This window comes from Rhinichthys klamathensis, unplaced genomic scaffold, assembly GCF_029890125.1.
Source record: "Rhinichthys klamathensis goyatoka isolate OS25496 unplaced genomic scaffold, OSU_Roscu_1.1 h1tg000050l_1, whole genome shotgun sequence".
Lineage (NCBI taxonomy): Eukaryota > Metazoa > Chordata > Actinopteri > Cypriniformes > Leuciscidae > Rhinichthys > Rhinichthys klamathensis.
In genome coordinates this window covers 2,187,756-2,204,461 of record NW_026606596.1, presented here as the reverse complement: position 1 = coordinate 2,204,461, position 16,706 = coordinate 2,187,756, and the positions used below count along the sequence as shown (strand labels likewise).

The 16,706-nt window shown below is 35.1% G+C and overlaps 1 protein-coding gene across 5 annotated transcripts in view; it reads right to left on the bottom strand.

The window, feature by feature from the left end:
- Positions 1–966: 966 nt before the first annotated feature.
- grik1a (glutamate receptor, ionotropic, kainate 1a) overlaps positions 967–16,706 on the bottom strand; it is an 88,279-nt gene continuing 72,539 nt past the window's right edge. For 2 of the 5 annotated variants that reach the window (XM_056247716.1, XM_056247718.1), the window contains 5 exons: positions 15,676–15,794; positions 11,689–11,906; positions 8,544–8,769; positions 7,110–7,360; positions 967–1,450 (listed from right to left, as the gene is read on the bottom strand). In XM_056247716.1, coding sequence (XP_056103691.1) covers positions 1,298–1,450; positions 7,110–7,360; positions 8,544–8,769; positions 11,689–11,906; positions 15,676–15,794 — 967 coding nt within the window. In that variant the 3' untranslated portion in view covers positions 967–1,297. Of the gene's footprint in view, positions 1,451–4,303; positions 4,814–7,109; positions 7,361–8,543; positions 8,770–11,688; positions 11,907–15,675; positions 15,795–16,706 lie in introns of those variants that run through there. The other 3 variants (XM_056247717.1, XM_056247720.1, XM_056247719.1) reach the window with 2 other exon arrangements.

The window sequence follows — 16,706 nt, the reverse complement described above, 5'->3', positions numbered from 1 at the left end:
AGACAGATAGATAGATAAATAGATGTATTTTCACTTATATTGTTGTGTTAATATCATAATTTAAATCAAATAAAAATAAGCTTCTACATGATAATAGCTCCTGCTTTTAAGCAAGGACTCCATGTAAGTCGTTTTCAATGGCCATCACATGTGTTCAGTGAAGTCGGAGGCCTTTGAAACAAACTGCCAGGCCCAAGCAGCTCAGAGCAGTCCTTTTCTTCTTAAGTGTGAATGGCCCTCTGTCTCTCTGAAGCTCTAGAATTTCTATACGTTTGCCAATAGCCCACAAGCTTCCCCTCACATGTCCAGACTCACAAACACCACAAAACATCTTTCATGTCTACATTTCTCCAAGGCCAAAACCGAGCAAGACTTGCATTGTCTTTCTGGTCCGGACATGGCTGACCTATATATGTATAACCTAACCTGATTTACATAGGGTTGAAAGGGACACCACTAGCATATCCATAATATTTTCTGTATATATACACACACACACACACTTTCGGGCACACTTTGTTTCGAGCAAATTCATCCGTAGCGCAAAAAATCGAATCAAGAAGATCGCCTGCATCTCAGAGCGTCTTATCTTTCAGTGCATTTTCTGATATGCATTAAGACACGTCTGATCTTTAATCTTTTTTAATCTTCAGAGAGTAATTTGTCTGGGTCATGGAGCAGGTAGCTTTTTGAAGCAGAGGCTGACCTTTGAACTCGCCTTGATTGCGCCTCGGTTTGAGGGAGAATACTTCGGTCAGTCCCCTGAGGCTGGCGGTTTGTGTGTAGCAGGCAGAACGTCTTGAATTGTTAGGGTCAAAATGGGAACAAAGTAATGGAGAAACATCCATGCATTAACATCCAACTTAAATTCCCTTTGGAACCGTCACGCATCAGAAGCATACTGTTATATAACAGTGCAATTAATAGAACCTGCGTCACTGAACAAAGAACCACTGGAAGATAAAATTCCTCAAGTTTGTGTAAAATGTACACTTTTATTTATTAAATCGAGGACAGCACAAGAAAATGCTACCGTTTTATGCAATGTGCTTGTACGTTCATAAATATCTCAAAATGATTCCTTTCATTTTCAACTCAAGCTATTACCAAGATCTGTGTAGCTGACACAAAACGAACACAATCCACGTAATACTCGTATAAAAACTTGCAAATTCATAATTAGAAAGCACATAAACAACTTTCAATGGAAAAAAAAATCAAACAGCCTCAGAGATTCATTTAACGGACAGGTACGTCAAAAGCAGAGTTGCTCCCCGCGCGGCTGTTGGAGGTGGATCTAGGCCACTGTCTCTTTCCTCGAGATGCGTTTGGGGTTACATAAGACTCCAGACAGGCCTGCTCTTCCTCTGTGTCTGCCTCTCTTCCTCAAGGCCTTGTGGCACCTGAGGGATATGCCCAGGTCTTCCATCACCGCACTGAAAGAGACACACTGTCAAAAAAGAACACGAGGGCTTGCATGAGTCTCTACACACACATGCATACACACAGGCACACTTACATACACACACAAACACACAATCTAACAGTGTCCACTTCAGCTATTCAACTAGATTTGATGCATATAGTGTCAAATTCACTGCAAACAGCTGTTTCATCTATTGTTTATGATTCTATTTTCAGGCCCTGATATATTCACATCAAAGTTCTTTTATGTTCTTCACTTAGGGGTAAACAGAAATGTTCGAAATGCCTTTTCAGCAGTATACAATTAGCAAACATCCGACGACGCCCACACTGCTGAGAGCGGCGCTTGGATGTAAATATGTGCTGCGAGCATTACACAACAAAAATGACAGTGATGAGAAAACAGCCGTTAAGAAAGCATCTGATAATAGTGATGTGGATGTTTGCAAGAGCTATGCAACTCGGCACTCCAGTCACGTCAGGTTTATATAGCACTTTATACAATAGATTGCTTTAAAACTAGCAGCTTTACAGTATTACACATGAAAAAACAAAAGTGTGAGTGTCTCTTACTATTACACCTACAACCCCAATTTCTACTTTAAAGCAGACCTCCGTTGTGTTCATGTTTTAACTCGCATTTGACCTTGATTGACTGAACAGACGAAATGAAATGGGCGGAATCAGAAATCGACCCCTAAACCCTCAATCACTATTCCTTATGTTAGTCCAATAATACGGTTCACTTGAAGGAGTGAATAAAAACGAGTGAGCGAATTCGGACAGATGTTGAGTGTACATCGGCTGTACACTCTTTATTGCGGTGCAATGTTGGATAGAATGAGTGCACTCGGTTACATCCACTATGGTTTCGGACACCACTAAAAATGGTTGTCCCCTCAAATAATGCCATATTTGAGGGTATGGGGGCGATTTCGGATTCATCCCCGGAGAAGATTTCCATGTCAAAAAGGCGGAGCCTCAGCACACACCTATCTTGGACTAATGGTAGTATAAGGTGTTTACCAGCTGGAGTTAACTTTTCCGGAAAGTTCGCTAGGCAAGCTGTTTCAAACTCCAGTAACGAACTTCAAACGAACTTCGTTTTGGTCTGATTTTGTTCGAAATTACGTCACACCAGTTCTTTGATTTCGCTTGAAGTATATCAGGGCCTTTAGTCATATTAGGATAGTGTGAAAACAACAGGAAATGATGTGGAGAATAGGGTCGGGACAACATGGTTACTTTCATGCTATGAAACTCTCACGAGATTGACTTGCAAAGACACACAATAGACATGACTGGGTTGTGTAGCCCGTTTTCTATTGTGATAATGCAGATTCCGAGGGATTCTGCACGTCCTGGTCTTGTCTGTCATGAGACGTTGGAGGCATGAAGGCCACAGCTCTAGAAATGCCGCTGGGATGTGGGAGGCAGATAAAGGGGGGAATTAGCTCCCGGCTGATTGTGGTTATCCTGTGGGCTAATTTCAGACACAGTAATCTTAGACTTTTTAATTGTTCTTTCTTTTTGAGTGCATCAATATTTAATCAAGTCATAATGAAGACTCTCCTCTCGATGTCTTTTCTCTTCTAAATACAGCTAAAGTTAATTACATTGCAGAGACTGATATTGGTGTTTCATGACTGTATGCTCAGTGTCAGGTGTTTATATAAAAAAAGAAGTGAATGAGTGGAGTTCACTGATTCTTGAGATAGCACAAAACATATACTACAACTTTACCAGTTGTTAGTTTATGTATGTACTTTTTGCATTATCAATATTATTTTTATAATCAAAATTATGACATTACACTACTACACTAAAATCACCTGCCCCTTTAAAGTAATAAGAGTCAATATTTTACATAGATGAAAAACAGACATGATATTTAAAATAATATTTTTTAATATAATTATAAAAAATATAATTAATGCATTGATGTTATAATTATATTCCGATTATTATTTATTCTTAAATATAAATAATATTTAATACATTAATATTATCTTTAACAAGAATAATTATATAAATGCATTTTATATATATATATGAATGAATATAATACAGTGCATACATTTAGCAAAAAAGTTATTGTTTTTAGCTAACTAATGAGTTTATTGAAGACTTTACTTCATATTAAAAATCTTTTTGCAATTACTGGATGGTAGGCGCCCTACAAATGTCAGGATCAAATGAATGCATCAACAGAAAACAGCACAGACTAAAAGATTTTAGATTTAAGAAACCATATTACCGATTAAAATAAAGAAATGAATATTGTCAATCTAGTCAAGCTAGTGTCCACACAGCTGACATCATGTTTAACATGTTTAACTCCGGTCATTGATTTCGGCCTCTTCAAAACCATTACAGCCTGAAACTGAAAATAGCTGTTTCGGTCGAAAATATTTGTTAGGCGAAATTTTGGTGCATCCCTACAATATATTGAATATAAAGACCATGAAATGCCAGCTCAAATGTAATTTTCAGGTTCCATTAGCAGCAAGCAAAACTGGAAAAATAAATACTGCATTTAGAACATCAAAATATGATTTATGTTTTGTTCACACAGTAATATCTGTTTGACTGTAGTAGCAATTCAATAGAAGGAGCTGAAACCGTCTCTCATGTAGTCTCATTTATTAAAGTGAATGCTAGATTGGTCAATAATTATAAATATTTCACACATCATTTTCTTTCTCACAGTCTTAACCAATATTGAGTAAATGGCAAGCACATATTTTGTATGGACACTGGAACTTTTAGATTAACCGAAAATAATTCCATTACTCAAACTTTTTTCTGTATTGCAGCCTGTTTTGTCTCTGCACTCAAGAATCAGTGGGCTATAGCACAAATGATTATCATAACCCTCATTATAATTATTATTACCCTCACTGTGTGGGTCGATCTTTTGAGAAAGCCCTGAGAAAATGAGAGGGAGAATTTAGGACATCAAATGTAGAGAGTTCACACTTCAAATTTAGCTTCGAATGGCTTCTGCCAGTATATAAAAGTTTCTGAGAGCACTCCATTTCTTATCTGTCCGCAGACAGGGTGTGCAACAAAAAATGAAAGTGTTCTTCATCTCTTTGAAAACCGTAGTAAATTTCTGAGCCGCATCGGTGCTGGATTGAGGTCAAGGGTTTGGGAAGATGGTTTGGAAGTAACCAGTAGATGGGCAAATGAGGGAAAGGAGTTTATATTTCTTTAAATAACGCACAGCCCTTACAGATACGAGAGTGTGTGGCTAACGCGAAGAACATATGTCATCCCCGAGGAGCCGCCCGCTCTCTAAATCTGTTGATAAGGACGTGCCAGTGGAGGAGATGGAATCGCTTCTTTGCAGCTGCCGGGATTGGACTCCGTAAAAGAAACAGAAGGCCTTGTGCATGCAGATCAATGATAAAAAAAAATAGAACAGAAAGACAAAAAGCAGGACAAGATTAGTAACATGCAAATGATCAATATGATAAAAAAAATATAAGCAGCATTCACAAGCAACTAAAATAAAAATCATGCTAAAATATTCATTCAGCTAACAAATGTACATTAGCATTGGATCCGTACCAAACTGTTGTCACTCAAGTGACACTTTAAGTTAAATTAGGGCTTTGTGATTCATTTTATCATCTATTTTGTTTTGTAATTATAGAAGAATGTATATATTCAAGTTAATGTAATGTAATCTGCATTAATTAATAAAATAATCAATATAAATACACACATAATTTTATATTTATATTTTATATAGAAATATGTGCATTTATATATTTCATATAAAACTGAGGTCAATTCAATTTATTCTGCAATAATTAATAAATAATCAATATATACACGTAATTTAATAATTAATATTTACAAAGCAATATATATATATATATATATATATATATATATATATATATATATATATACATGTCATTTATAATATATTTGATATATTCTAAATGAAACTAAATTCAATACAATTTACTTTGCAAAAATTTCCCCCCAAACAAAATGACTGTAGTTGTCTAATGGCCTTCTTTTTAAAATCTGAAAATCTGATATTTAATACTTGTCAAATTTCAGCGATAACCAAATTCTGCTATTTAAAGAGTGCAAATGACTTGACTTTTGTTAAACATCCCATCTGGATTTGATCTATAGATCCAATTAAACAATTAAAATTTCAATGCATTACAGACATATTTAATGGCTGTTGTGCATGAATGCATTAACTTTTACACTTCACATCACACTGCCTGAATTACCAAACTGTGTTGAATGGCAGTACTTTGTCATATTTTACATTTGAGGAGCTCTTTTCCAAAACACGATAAACGCCATTTAAAAAAACAATTAGTTTGTCATGTCATTTTGCTGTGTTCTGAACCTATTCACTGCTCCATCAATGTTTCATGCCAAATCGCTATATTTCCTTGTTTAAAATGTACTGCAAGATGCAGTTCTTTTCCAAACCGCGATAAGCGCCAAACCTATTTTTAGCCTAAACGCGATAAATCCTCTCTCGACAAATCAGAATTCATTGAGCGTTCTACGCAATCCAACATCGGCACGCTGAACAGAGGTTTGTTTATGTTCATTCATTCCTCAAAATGAGTGCTTTAAACGGTGATAACACTTTTGATGGCCTTGATGAGCCAGTGAGACCTACACCTGGGGTAGATGCTGCTGCCAAAGGTTTCTGTTTATAATTTCTGCCAAAAATGGCATTCGACAATCAAGGAGCAAAAGTCGAATATCGTTCGAAAATCGAAATTTTTATTTTATTTTTTTAATCAACTGTTTTCTGTGTGTCAGTGTCTGCAAAGATGAAATTGACGATCAGCATCTCTGTAGTGAACGCGCCTAGAGAGAAATGCATGTAATGGATTACATAATCAGAGAGTGTGCTATTTATTTTCGTTTTTAATTGTTTCGTTTAAAGACATTTCAAGCTTTCTATATAGATATATTTCTCATGACTCTGTGAGGCATACGCTGAATTTCGGTTAATGATGAGATGCGCACCAGTTCACGTGCAATGCAAGTGACCACGCCGGCGCCTCCATGTCATGATTATATTGTCTATTTGCTTCTTATTTATTAAATCCAGGCAATTGGTTGATGAAAAAATTATTAAAATTAAGATACAATTTATACAAAACGAAATTCACTTTAAAGAAAGACTTTCTACAAAACAAAACTTAATTAAGTGGCCAAAATCATCCATTTTTGGATTTATAGCGTTTTGAAAAAAAAATAAATTACTTTGAATTTATCATCAACAATATTGTTGTTTGATTTAATAATCATTGTTCAACATGTTCAGACTGAGGGGAAAAAAACATTTTAACAGGCTAAATTGAATATTCACAAAATGTGTGGGTCAAGGTAAAAAAAAAAAAATTCCTGAAAACTATTGAAATGGATTTATCGCGTTTTGGAAAAGAGCTCCTCATTTATTGGTTAAGTTTTTGTCACTTTGGTACTTTGGCAAAACAAGTATGTATGACATGCAAAACAAGCAGGAGAAACAGCATGTGCTATCAGTCTGCGACAGGTTCCTGACCAGTGGGCTGCTGCAAGTGTCTCATTTGTGTTTACATGGCTCATTTCGGCTGTGACAGCGGTGAGGTAATTAGCTCCTGTAAGATTCGGACCCCGCGGGGCCGTTCTACCTGCCTCCCACTCACCTCTTCAATATCGCTGTTTTGGCGCGACTTGTAAATGAACTCTCCGATGGCCACAAACACGGACAGCACGAGACCGGCGGCCAGCACGATGAAGATGCCTCCGATGTTCTCCACACCCAGGGCACTGGCTTCTTTATTGTCCTCCTCAGGGCATCCGTTACCTCGCCACCATTTTTCCTTCATCATGTGCAACTTTCCCTCTTCCTGGAGCTGCAGGATGGCGATGGTCACCCTGTCGCGGTAGGGTGAGCCTGCAAACAACCACAGTTGTTTGAGTTTAGAGAAGAGTCCTACACAAGTGCAATAGAACAGCACTTGAAGCTAAACTTCCAACTTCGATCATTTTAAAGTAGGGATGCACACAATATATCTTAGTTTTATATTAGAGTTTTATTTAATTTAGTGAGGTTACACTTTACTTTAAGGTGTCCTTGTTACAGTGTAATTAAACATATATGTGCTGAGAAATATAAACAAAATATACTATAGGTTAAGGGTTAGGATTAGGAATATGTGCATGAAATTATGCATTTACTGTTGTATAACGTATAACAACGACGCTGTAAAATAAAGTGTTACCTTTTGTGATACTTATTTAATTTAAAAACATGAATATTTCATAACTGTTCATTTTAATCTTTAGCAAATCTCAAAATGAATATCCAATTTTTATACTGTATGTTGTTTCGATTACTAAATTGACTTCAAAAATGTTGTTTTTTATTGCTTTTACCTTTTATTAACATTTATCTGTTATTAAATTTTAATCATAACATTATAATAACAATGAGCTTATCATTGTTGGTTGCGTACCTATTTTAAAATAAATTGCAATAAAAGTTCCAAATTATTCATATTTTATATACATAAAGTCAATAGAATTTAATCTACAATAATTAATAAATATTCAATATAGATATACACACTTAATTTCATTTATATTTTATATAGAAATGTCTGCATACATACAATATATTATGCAATAGTAATCTGTATATATATAATAATATAAATACATTTTATATATACTATATTTATTTTATGTATTTTATGAAACTGAAGTCAATGCAATTTAATCTGCAATGATTTATAAATAATATTTATGGAAATATAAAATATAGGGACATATACTAGAAATATATGAATTGTATAACAAAATAATTTATATAATTAAAATATTTTAATAATATTTCCCCACACATGTATCGGAGACATCAAATCCAGACTTTGGATGGAATGCAGCAAATGATCAGGCCAGAACTAAATCAAGCAAAGCAACTCAAACTCAATTGGTTGTGTAGTGTGTGTCTTTCCTTTTATAATAAATTCTCAACAGTACATACTGAAAAACATGCCACGTTTATTGCCTGAGGCAAGTAAGGTCATGGTTAGAGGGCTCAACAGCCTGTCAGATGATATGTGGGGCACCATTACCTATTGGAGTGCCAACTCCATAGCCCTTAGAGTCGATCAGGCCTCCGACCTGGGTGAGGTTACAGTTTCTCTGTGTGATGTACTCTATGCTGGTGGACTCCATGAGGAGGGCATAGTCAGTGGTCAGGACTCTTGTAATCCCTTCCTTGTTGTTTTTCACCAGGGCTGTGTTCTTCCTGCTGCTCATGAACGCCCACATCTTCTCATACGTTGATATTTTTGATTTCTGAAAGAGTTTCAAAGAGTTGATTTAGCCTTCAAAAAGTACTAAAGACATTAAAGTCACGAGTCACGCCACCTGGATCGATATTTCTGTTCATTCTAGAAAGTTCTTTTCTTCGGATCTTTCATCAGCTACTGGAATAGGCTTTTCAAGTCTGATAAGTTCACCCTGATCTCTCATTAGGCCGAGTCAAAAGGGGACAAGTTGTAAAATGTTGCGTCTGAGTGTGTCAGAGGACAGCAGGGAGAAATGGGGCAGCTGTGTGCTAAATCTCTCACAGCTGATTCGATTTGTCTTGGTTCTCCACAGGCCTGTATTTTTCCAGATACACGCGGATGTAATCATACTCTTCAATATCGGTGGATAAAGCCCTCACCAGCCTCTGTACACACTTCTGTGCAACTCGTTTGTCTTTCTCTCTCTCTCTCTCTCTCTCTCTCTCTCTCTCTCTCTCTAAATGATGAATGGTGCACATGTGTGGATCTTACTTATAAGATAGATCACTGGATTATTGGAATTACTGGAATTGTAGATGGCCTGATTGGTGGAGGTAAATAGAGTTCAGTAGGATTCAGGCGGATTTGTGAATGTGTACACTTGAGGTATTAGCAAGGACTCTGTGATGTCTTATACTGCATGTACAGTATTTTAGTGCATAAACCTTCATCCGATATTTATCTTGGATATTATATTGTTATATTTCATTTAATTTTTTACATTCGATTGTACATGCTCATTTTTTTTACTTTTATATCACATCTGCTGTAATTCAAAGCTTACGTAAAGTTCATTTTTAAAAACACTAATCATTTAATAACTGTTAAATATAATATTTTACAAGTTTCAAAATGAATATCCATTTTCATATTGTACATTACTTTGAGGTGCCAAAATGTACTTGTAGTACATTTATTTGTGGTAAGATTTACTAACACTTCTAATGCACTCAGCAAGGATGCATTAAATTGATCAGAACTGATAGTAATTTATGTTAAAAAAGATTAATTTAAAAAATCATTAAAAATTGTATCATAGTTTCTAGGGATGCTCCGATCAGGATTTTTGCAGCCAATAGCAACTACCGATTTCTTGTCATCATGATTGGCCAATACCAATCCCGATCATTCAAGCTTTATATAAGTAATATGTAAGCTCTCTGATGACTGACACTGTTAACTCCTTACATCCTGAAGGCATTTTTAATGATTATATTTCAAAGCAATCAAAATAAAATAAAAATTGTATTGAGAAATAAAAAAAGTCTATTCTTTTTTATTTTATACTTTGTTTCCTTGTAAGGTTTGTTTTTAAAATAGGGACATTAGTTTGGCTGTAATGCTCAGTCACTTGCAAAATAGTAAAACCAACATGCAAAAGAATCGTGATAAAATCGTGATTTTCCTGAAAAAAATGGTAATATAATATTTTTGCCATATTGCCCAACCCTACTCACCATACGCAAGATCCAGTTTCCATCCCAGAAGTCCCACACACATAACCAAAGAAACAAGCACGCAACCATCTTTAGAATTTTGTGTTTGAACTTCCATTTTTTACGGAAGATTTTATGGCATTGCTGTCGAAGAATAATAAGCTGGTGAAGTGGATTTAATTATTGTAGAGTTAACGAAAGCTATCATGAGCATTGTAATGTTTGATGTCATAACAAATGTCAGTAGACCGGGAAGATTTTAAAACAAGCGGTTCGTTCATAAATCCGTAAAATCTTCCCTTCATGCTGTGGAAATACAAACCGGAATACAGAACTGAACGAGCGCAGCGCTGAAAAGGAGCGGGGCCACATAAGGTCTATAGCTTTAGCCAAGCAGCATGTAATGTCACTCCGTGAGTATTTTCTCAAGATCTATGCACTACGTTATGTTGTGTGTGCGCTAGTTTGAATCGAGACAATCTGCTCTAAATAAAGATGTGCAATTTACTATGGTTTACTAATGTTTCTCAAAGTTACAAAGCAGAAAGTTGGCGCAGAAGCCTCTGTTGTAAACTGTTTACATACACATCGGGGGCATTGCGATCGTTTTGTGAATTTGATTATCGGCCAATAACGATCTGCGGCTGATTGATTGGAGCATTCCTATAGTCCCAATAGTTCCCACTAAAATATTATCCAGCACAACTTTTCATTCTTTGATAAGAAATGTTTCTTGAGCTCCAAATCAGCATAATAGAATGTTTTCTGAAGGATCATGTGTCACTGAATACCGGAGTAATAATGCTGAAAATTCAGCTTTGCCGTCAAAGGAATAAAGATTTGAAAAAATATTCAAATAGAAAACAGTTGTTTCACAATATTACTGCATTTTTAATCAAATAAATGCATCCTTTTGAACAGTATAGTGAAAATACATACACAATATGTAATCATTTATGTGGACAAAACACCATAAAAAACTGTTATTGGTGAGAATGCAAACAGAATTTTCGTCAAATTCCATTAGAACAAATTTTGCACTGTGTTTGCATTGCTACCTGATTAGCATAATTTCTTTTGTGAATGGCACTAAAACAATGCAGACATCCTGTGCAAATAAGCGCACAATCTAGTGCAATTTATTTATGGAATTCCCCTCTCAGTATGAGGGGACATTTATTGGATGTGAAATTTTCTGGTTAACATAACTCAAAACTCATCTGTGTGTGACTCTGCATCCGTTTTATTAGTTTGTATCTTATCATGAGACAGACACACATGATTGATCTCCTTTTTTTACTTCCTAGCAGAAATCCAATAAACTTACTCCTAAAAGCTCCAGCTCCTTCTGTGCAGGCAGCCTCTTGTAAAATTGATAATTTGCTGAGTGTTTGGATTGTGGCTGGCTGATCCTTCTGTATTTTAGTAGCTTTTATGTGAACGGTGTGTTATGGCACATCGATTCTGCGTGCAAGATGAGAACATGTTACCTTAAAGAAAGTCATTGTGGAGCCATCTCTCACTGCACCATATTCAATTCTAGTCTGCTTGGCTAAATCGTCAGCTGAATCGATTGGGGAGTCCATTCTCTCCACTGTGAGGAAAGCAGCCAGGTTGGCCGTGTATGAAGATATGATGATTAAAGTGAAGAACCACCAAATCCCTCCCACGATTCTGGTGGACAGAGCTTTAGGCATCAGCTCAGATCCTGAAATAAACAAAAGCTTAGCAAAACACTGGCCCCAAAAAGTACTTGGACACTTAAGCCATGCTGGAAAAATGTTTGAATGTCATTGCAATAGATAACAAAATTCATAACCAAGTGACATTTAAACAAAGACAGCTTTACAAGCAAATGACATTTAACAAAAAAAGTTTGGTTGGTTTTCAATTAAATAACATTAGATACAATTTTCAAATGTGATGAACACATTTGACACCTGTAGTTACTAGAAACTGATTCTTACATCCACTATAAATTATTATCTTTGTGTACACAGACGGCAACAACAACATGAAAGGTGAAACCAGTGGCCGGTTTCACAAAACATTCTTGACACTTACTTTTTGCCCCGAAAATGCTTGTTAATGTTATCGTGTTGGACTAAAACGTAATGACTTTTCTCACACAGGGTATAACACCTTCCCAGAAACTGTAAGATCATATTGGTGCTTTTTTCTCTCTCGACCTTGTTCCTGGTCAAAAAAGACTGGCCTAAAAAAAACACTTTTAATTCTCTCTTTATGCTATGTTATTGCCAAATATTGGATTAAACCTTTGAATCAACTTATTTTCTTTTAAATAGGACAGGTCTTTTTGTAACAGATTGATCTGAGCTTATGTTAGTTTTTTTCATCTCAATTTTTTGGCCCCTCTAAGTGAATAAGCTTGAGTGAAAGAGATGCTGCCTCTATATGAATCTTTATCTGTTGAACAGTATTACATTACAAAAGTGGTTTACACACCATTTCATCTACTATTTCGCAATATTTGTTTTGTATTACTTTTGTACTGTTAAAGTTTTTATTCTGATATTTTAAAGCACTGTCTCCTCTGAGAAAACAACCCTGATACACAAGCAAGCACACACACATCCTCAAAAAACCCCACACACAAGGGACTGAGAGTCACCCAGGACCCCATGAGCAGCGTGAAGCTCGCTGTGACAACCTAAATGGGTTTATTTTTTTTTATCAAAGGCTCATATTACGTTTGCTCTCATCACACTGACTCTAGCTTTTAACCTTCAGCTAAATGAGAAATCTAATGTGTGTTATTCTAACTGAGGGTTTTCACTATGGCTGGCTGGATGACTCAGGGCTTTGATCGCTAGAAAATGAAACCATCATAAGAACTGTACTTTATCCTTGTGAAAAGCCAAGAAAAACAGAATATGTCTATGAATCTGTCCTTATAAGCAAAGTCACCACTCTGATAAACTAGGTGTACTATCAAGATATATTAATCAGTTAATAGGAAGTTATCCTCCCATATATGTTCGTTTTGTAATTAGAAAGACAGACCAGTGAATCGAAGTCTGCATGGATCGTCTTTCATGCATAGATGCCCAGTTGAGGTAGCTGGAAGTTGGAACAGCACAAATTCACAGTGTGTGTACTGTGCATTTGTATGTCTTGTGTCATATAGAGCGCAACTTTAAAATTGCCAGCTAAATTATTACCTTTGATCCAAGCAATATATCTAACAACAGAACAGTAATTACCCACCAAAGCAGTCGGCAAAAAAGTAGTACTTTAAAGTAGTCAGCCATGAGTAAAGAGTGGATAATGGTTATGTATTATGATCTATATTTCTTTTAAATTCAAAAGGAGGAAAATAGCTAAATGTAAAAGATAGTGTTTATTATTTTCGAAATGGCTCTATTAGCATTAGTGTAGCTAACTGAAAAGACAACACCAAAAAAAAAAAACCAAAAAAAAACAGTTTAACCCAATTTAGTGTGTTTAAGATGGTCAGGCTAATTTGTTTTGGATTTAGTTGGACTAGTCAGTTAGTCTGGCTAGCTAAATTGGCTAAAAACCAGCAGTAAAAACTGTTCAAGGGTTGTTTAATGTTTTTTTTTAGCAGAGCTAATGCATGATCTCGACCTTTCAGTAATGTTCATGCTAATAAATCCTTTTGAAAGATACCAAACACTTTTACATTAGCCACCTGGGGAGCAACAGCTCATTGACAGACACCATGAGGTGTGTTTGTTCCTTTGGAAAAGCTGTGCTGCTAATCTCAGATAATTAGCATGGCTAAATGCTAACTACTGACCTATGTCTTACTCTTAAATGGCATGGGGAGGACACAACTGTCAATCATAGCCCTGATATTATCACACTGCAAGACAAGAATATCAATCTATTTATTGAAGAAAATGAAGAGGAAAATCATCTAGACAGCTGATGAAAACCCAAACAATAAAAATATCTTAAAATATTGTTCTGTCAACATAAGGACAAAAACTATTTTTTGTGATTTTATGTTCTCATTTTCTACCGTTGGCTAATTGGTAAAACCCTGCATGCTTTAATTGATGAGATAAAAAAGATAACAAGGTTATTTCAGTAACCTCATGTAGGAGGTTTAGCTGTGGTAGGTAATAATGTGAACACATAGCACAACACAAAAATATCCAAACAAGATGAATACAAACTAAATGAGCCCAATTAACACTATGTGTGTGGGTTTCAAAAAGCCTGTTGATCATATTAAAGAGGTCATGTCGTAAATAATTATCACTTTTTTGATCATAGCCAAAGCTTTTTTTGTGTGCCAACAAATCGAATCTAGTTTTACATGACCATTTCCCACTATCTCTCTCTAACCCTTAGAACGGAATTAGAATTAACCTGTTATTTGCTGATTAAGACTATGTATATTTTCTATGTAAACACACTATTCTACATCAGCATTAGTTATTTATCAAATGAAATTTTTAGATATTCCTATTATTATTAATTGAAATAAAAGGACTTGGTTATATCCATCAGTTGTTGATTGGATTGAGATGTAGAGAACGTGCGCTCAAAACTGCAAGTTTGCTGTCAATTTTAAGAATGAGGCTGGGTTTTATGAGGTCTAAATAAGTCCAGCATACGTCATCAGAGAGATATTTTTCTGAAGATATTGTGATCGGGAAAAAAAACAAAACAAAAAATGTATGTGGATGATTTGTTCACACTAAGATTAATAACATGCATTTACAAAATAGATAGGGTCAATTTTCATTTCATGCTGACTTTTTTTCTCACATAGTATAAATATGACCTGCTTTAACCATAATGGAATACCCTAAAATCCACCAGTGACATGAAATGCCCGCAACTGCACTCCACTTTTCTGCAAATTTCCATCTTCATGGCTGAATGGCCCCTCTGATGTAAATAAGATTTATCTAATATTTCAGAAGAAATCTCTCTGTAACTTGAGGTCAGACTATGCTGCATAATGATTTGTCTGGTTCTCCTGTGCTCATTAAAGACGATCTTGGCGTTTTACACTTTTCTGCACACCTGACAGGTCATCCATTTTGTTTCATGCCTTCTGTAGCGGAACCTACAGACCTCTTCTCACTAGCATCTATTACACCAGAGGAAACCAAGCTAAAAGTTTGCAAGTCAGAACAAAAATCAATTAAATTACTGGTTGTGACTTAGAACTGTGCCCTACTGTATGAATGTAATTGAATGAAATCAAAAAAAAAAAAAAAAAAAAAAAAAATTCAAAAACAAACCACACAACAACTTTCCTTTTTCTGGATAAAAAATTTCTATTCATTTCAACCAACTGGTCTCAGGGTGATTGTTGGTGAATGTATAAAGGCAACTACCCTCAAGCTAAAACAGATGTAGCAGAGCAACCACAGTGCTTGTGACATTTTTCTTTATCTAAATAAATGGCACTTGTTTCAGTGTTTTTTTATCAGCTAAAACAACGCAGAACTTTTGCAGTGTTGTGTGTAACATACCTTGACGCATTAGAGCTGCGACACCAAACCATAAACTATTCAACAGTGTGAAGTTGTTCTGAACCACTTCAGATGAGGGGTTGCAGGGGTGAGGGTTATACCATTCATACGGTGTGAACCTGTCGAGAATCAAAGAAAACAGACTTTACAACACAGAAGACTGAGTATTAATACTGTGTTTGAGAGGCTGCATATTTGACAAGAACAGCTAAAAATGTTTTCTTCTTGCCAACAGGCTATCAATAACTGCTAGGAACGAAGGTTAATAAACATCTCATTTTATGGGAAAACTTTTCAGTGTTCTAATCTGTCCAGTTAGCAAAACGAAGGGAGAGCTGGAAAAGAAACTTATGTGCTTCTTTATGAACATTTTAATTTAATTCATGTAAAAATTTACAAAAAATATAATTTATAGGTCTGTCAATTTAATGTAAAATTAGTGTGATTATGTATAACATTATATTATTCAAATGATAAACTTAATTATTGAAAATATAATTAATATAATAAAAAAAGATCTTGTAAGTTCTTGTAATTTTTTTTCATTGATTTTTTCTGCTTCTGTGTTTTAACACATGTAATGTTAAATAGCTGTTTTTATTCCTGTGAGAATTCACAGAAAATATTATTTATAGGGGTGTCAATTTAATAATTAAACTTAGTGTGATTAATTATAAAATAAAATAATTAATTTATGTATTAATTATTACAATTATAAGATTCGTTAGTAAAAATATTAAACTAAATAATTCCATAAAGTACCTTTTGTCAACATGTTGTAATGCTTATTCATTGCTTTTGTCTTCCACGATTAATTAATTGCCACATCGTATAATGTATAAACATTTTTATCAACTGACAAACCTTATTACTGTATTTAAGATGACCAGATTAACCTGACTATAGACTATATAGACTAAACCAATAAAAGTCCCTATACGGTAGCAATAAGACATTCACTTTTTACACTTTTACAGTGCTGGAAACAATTGGTAGAAATTTCAGTTTGACAGACATTATGATTACACAAG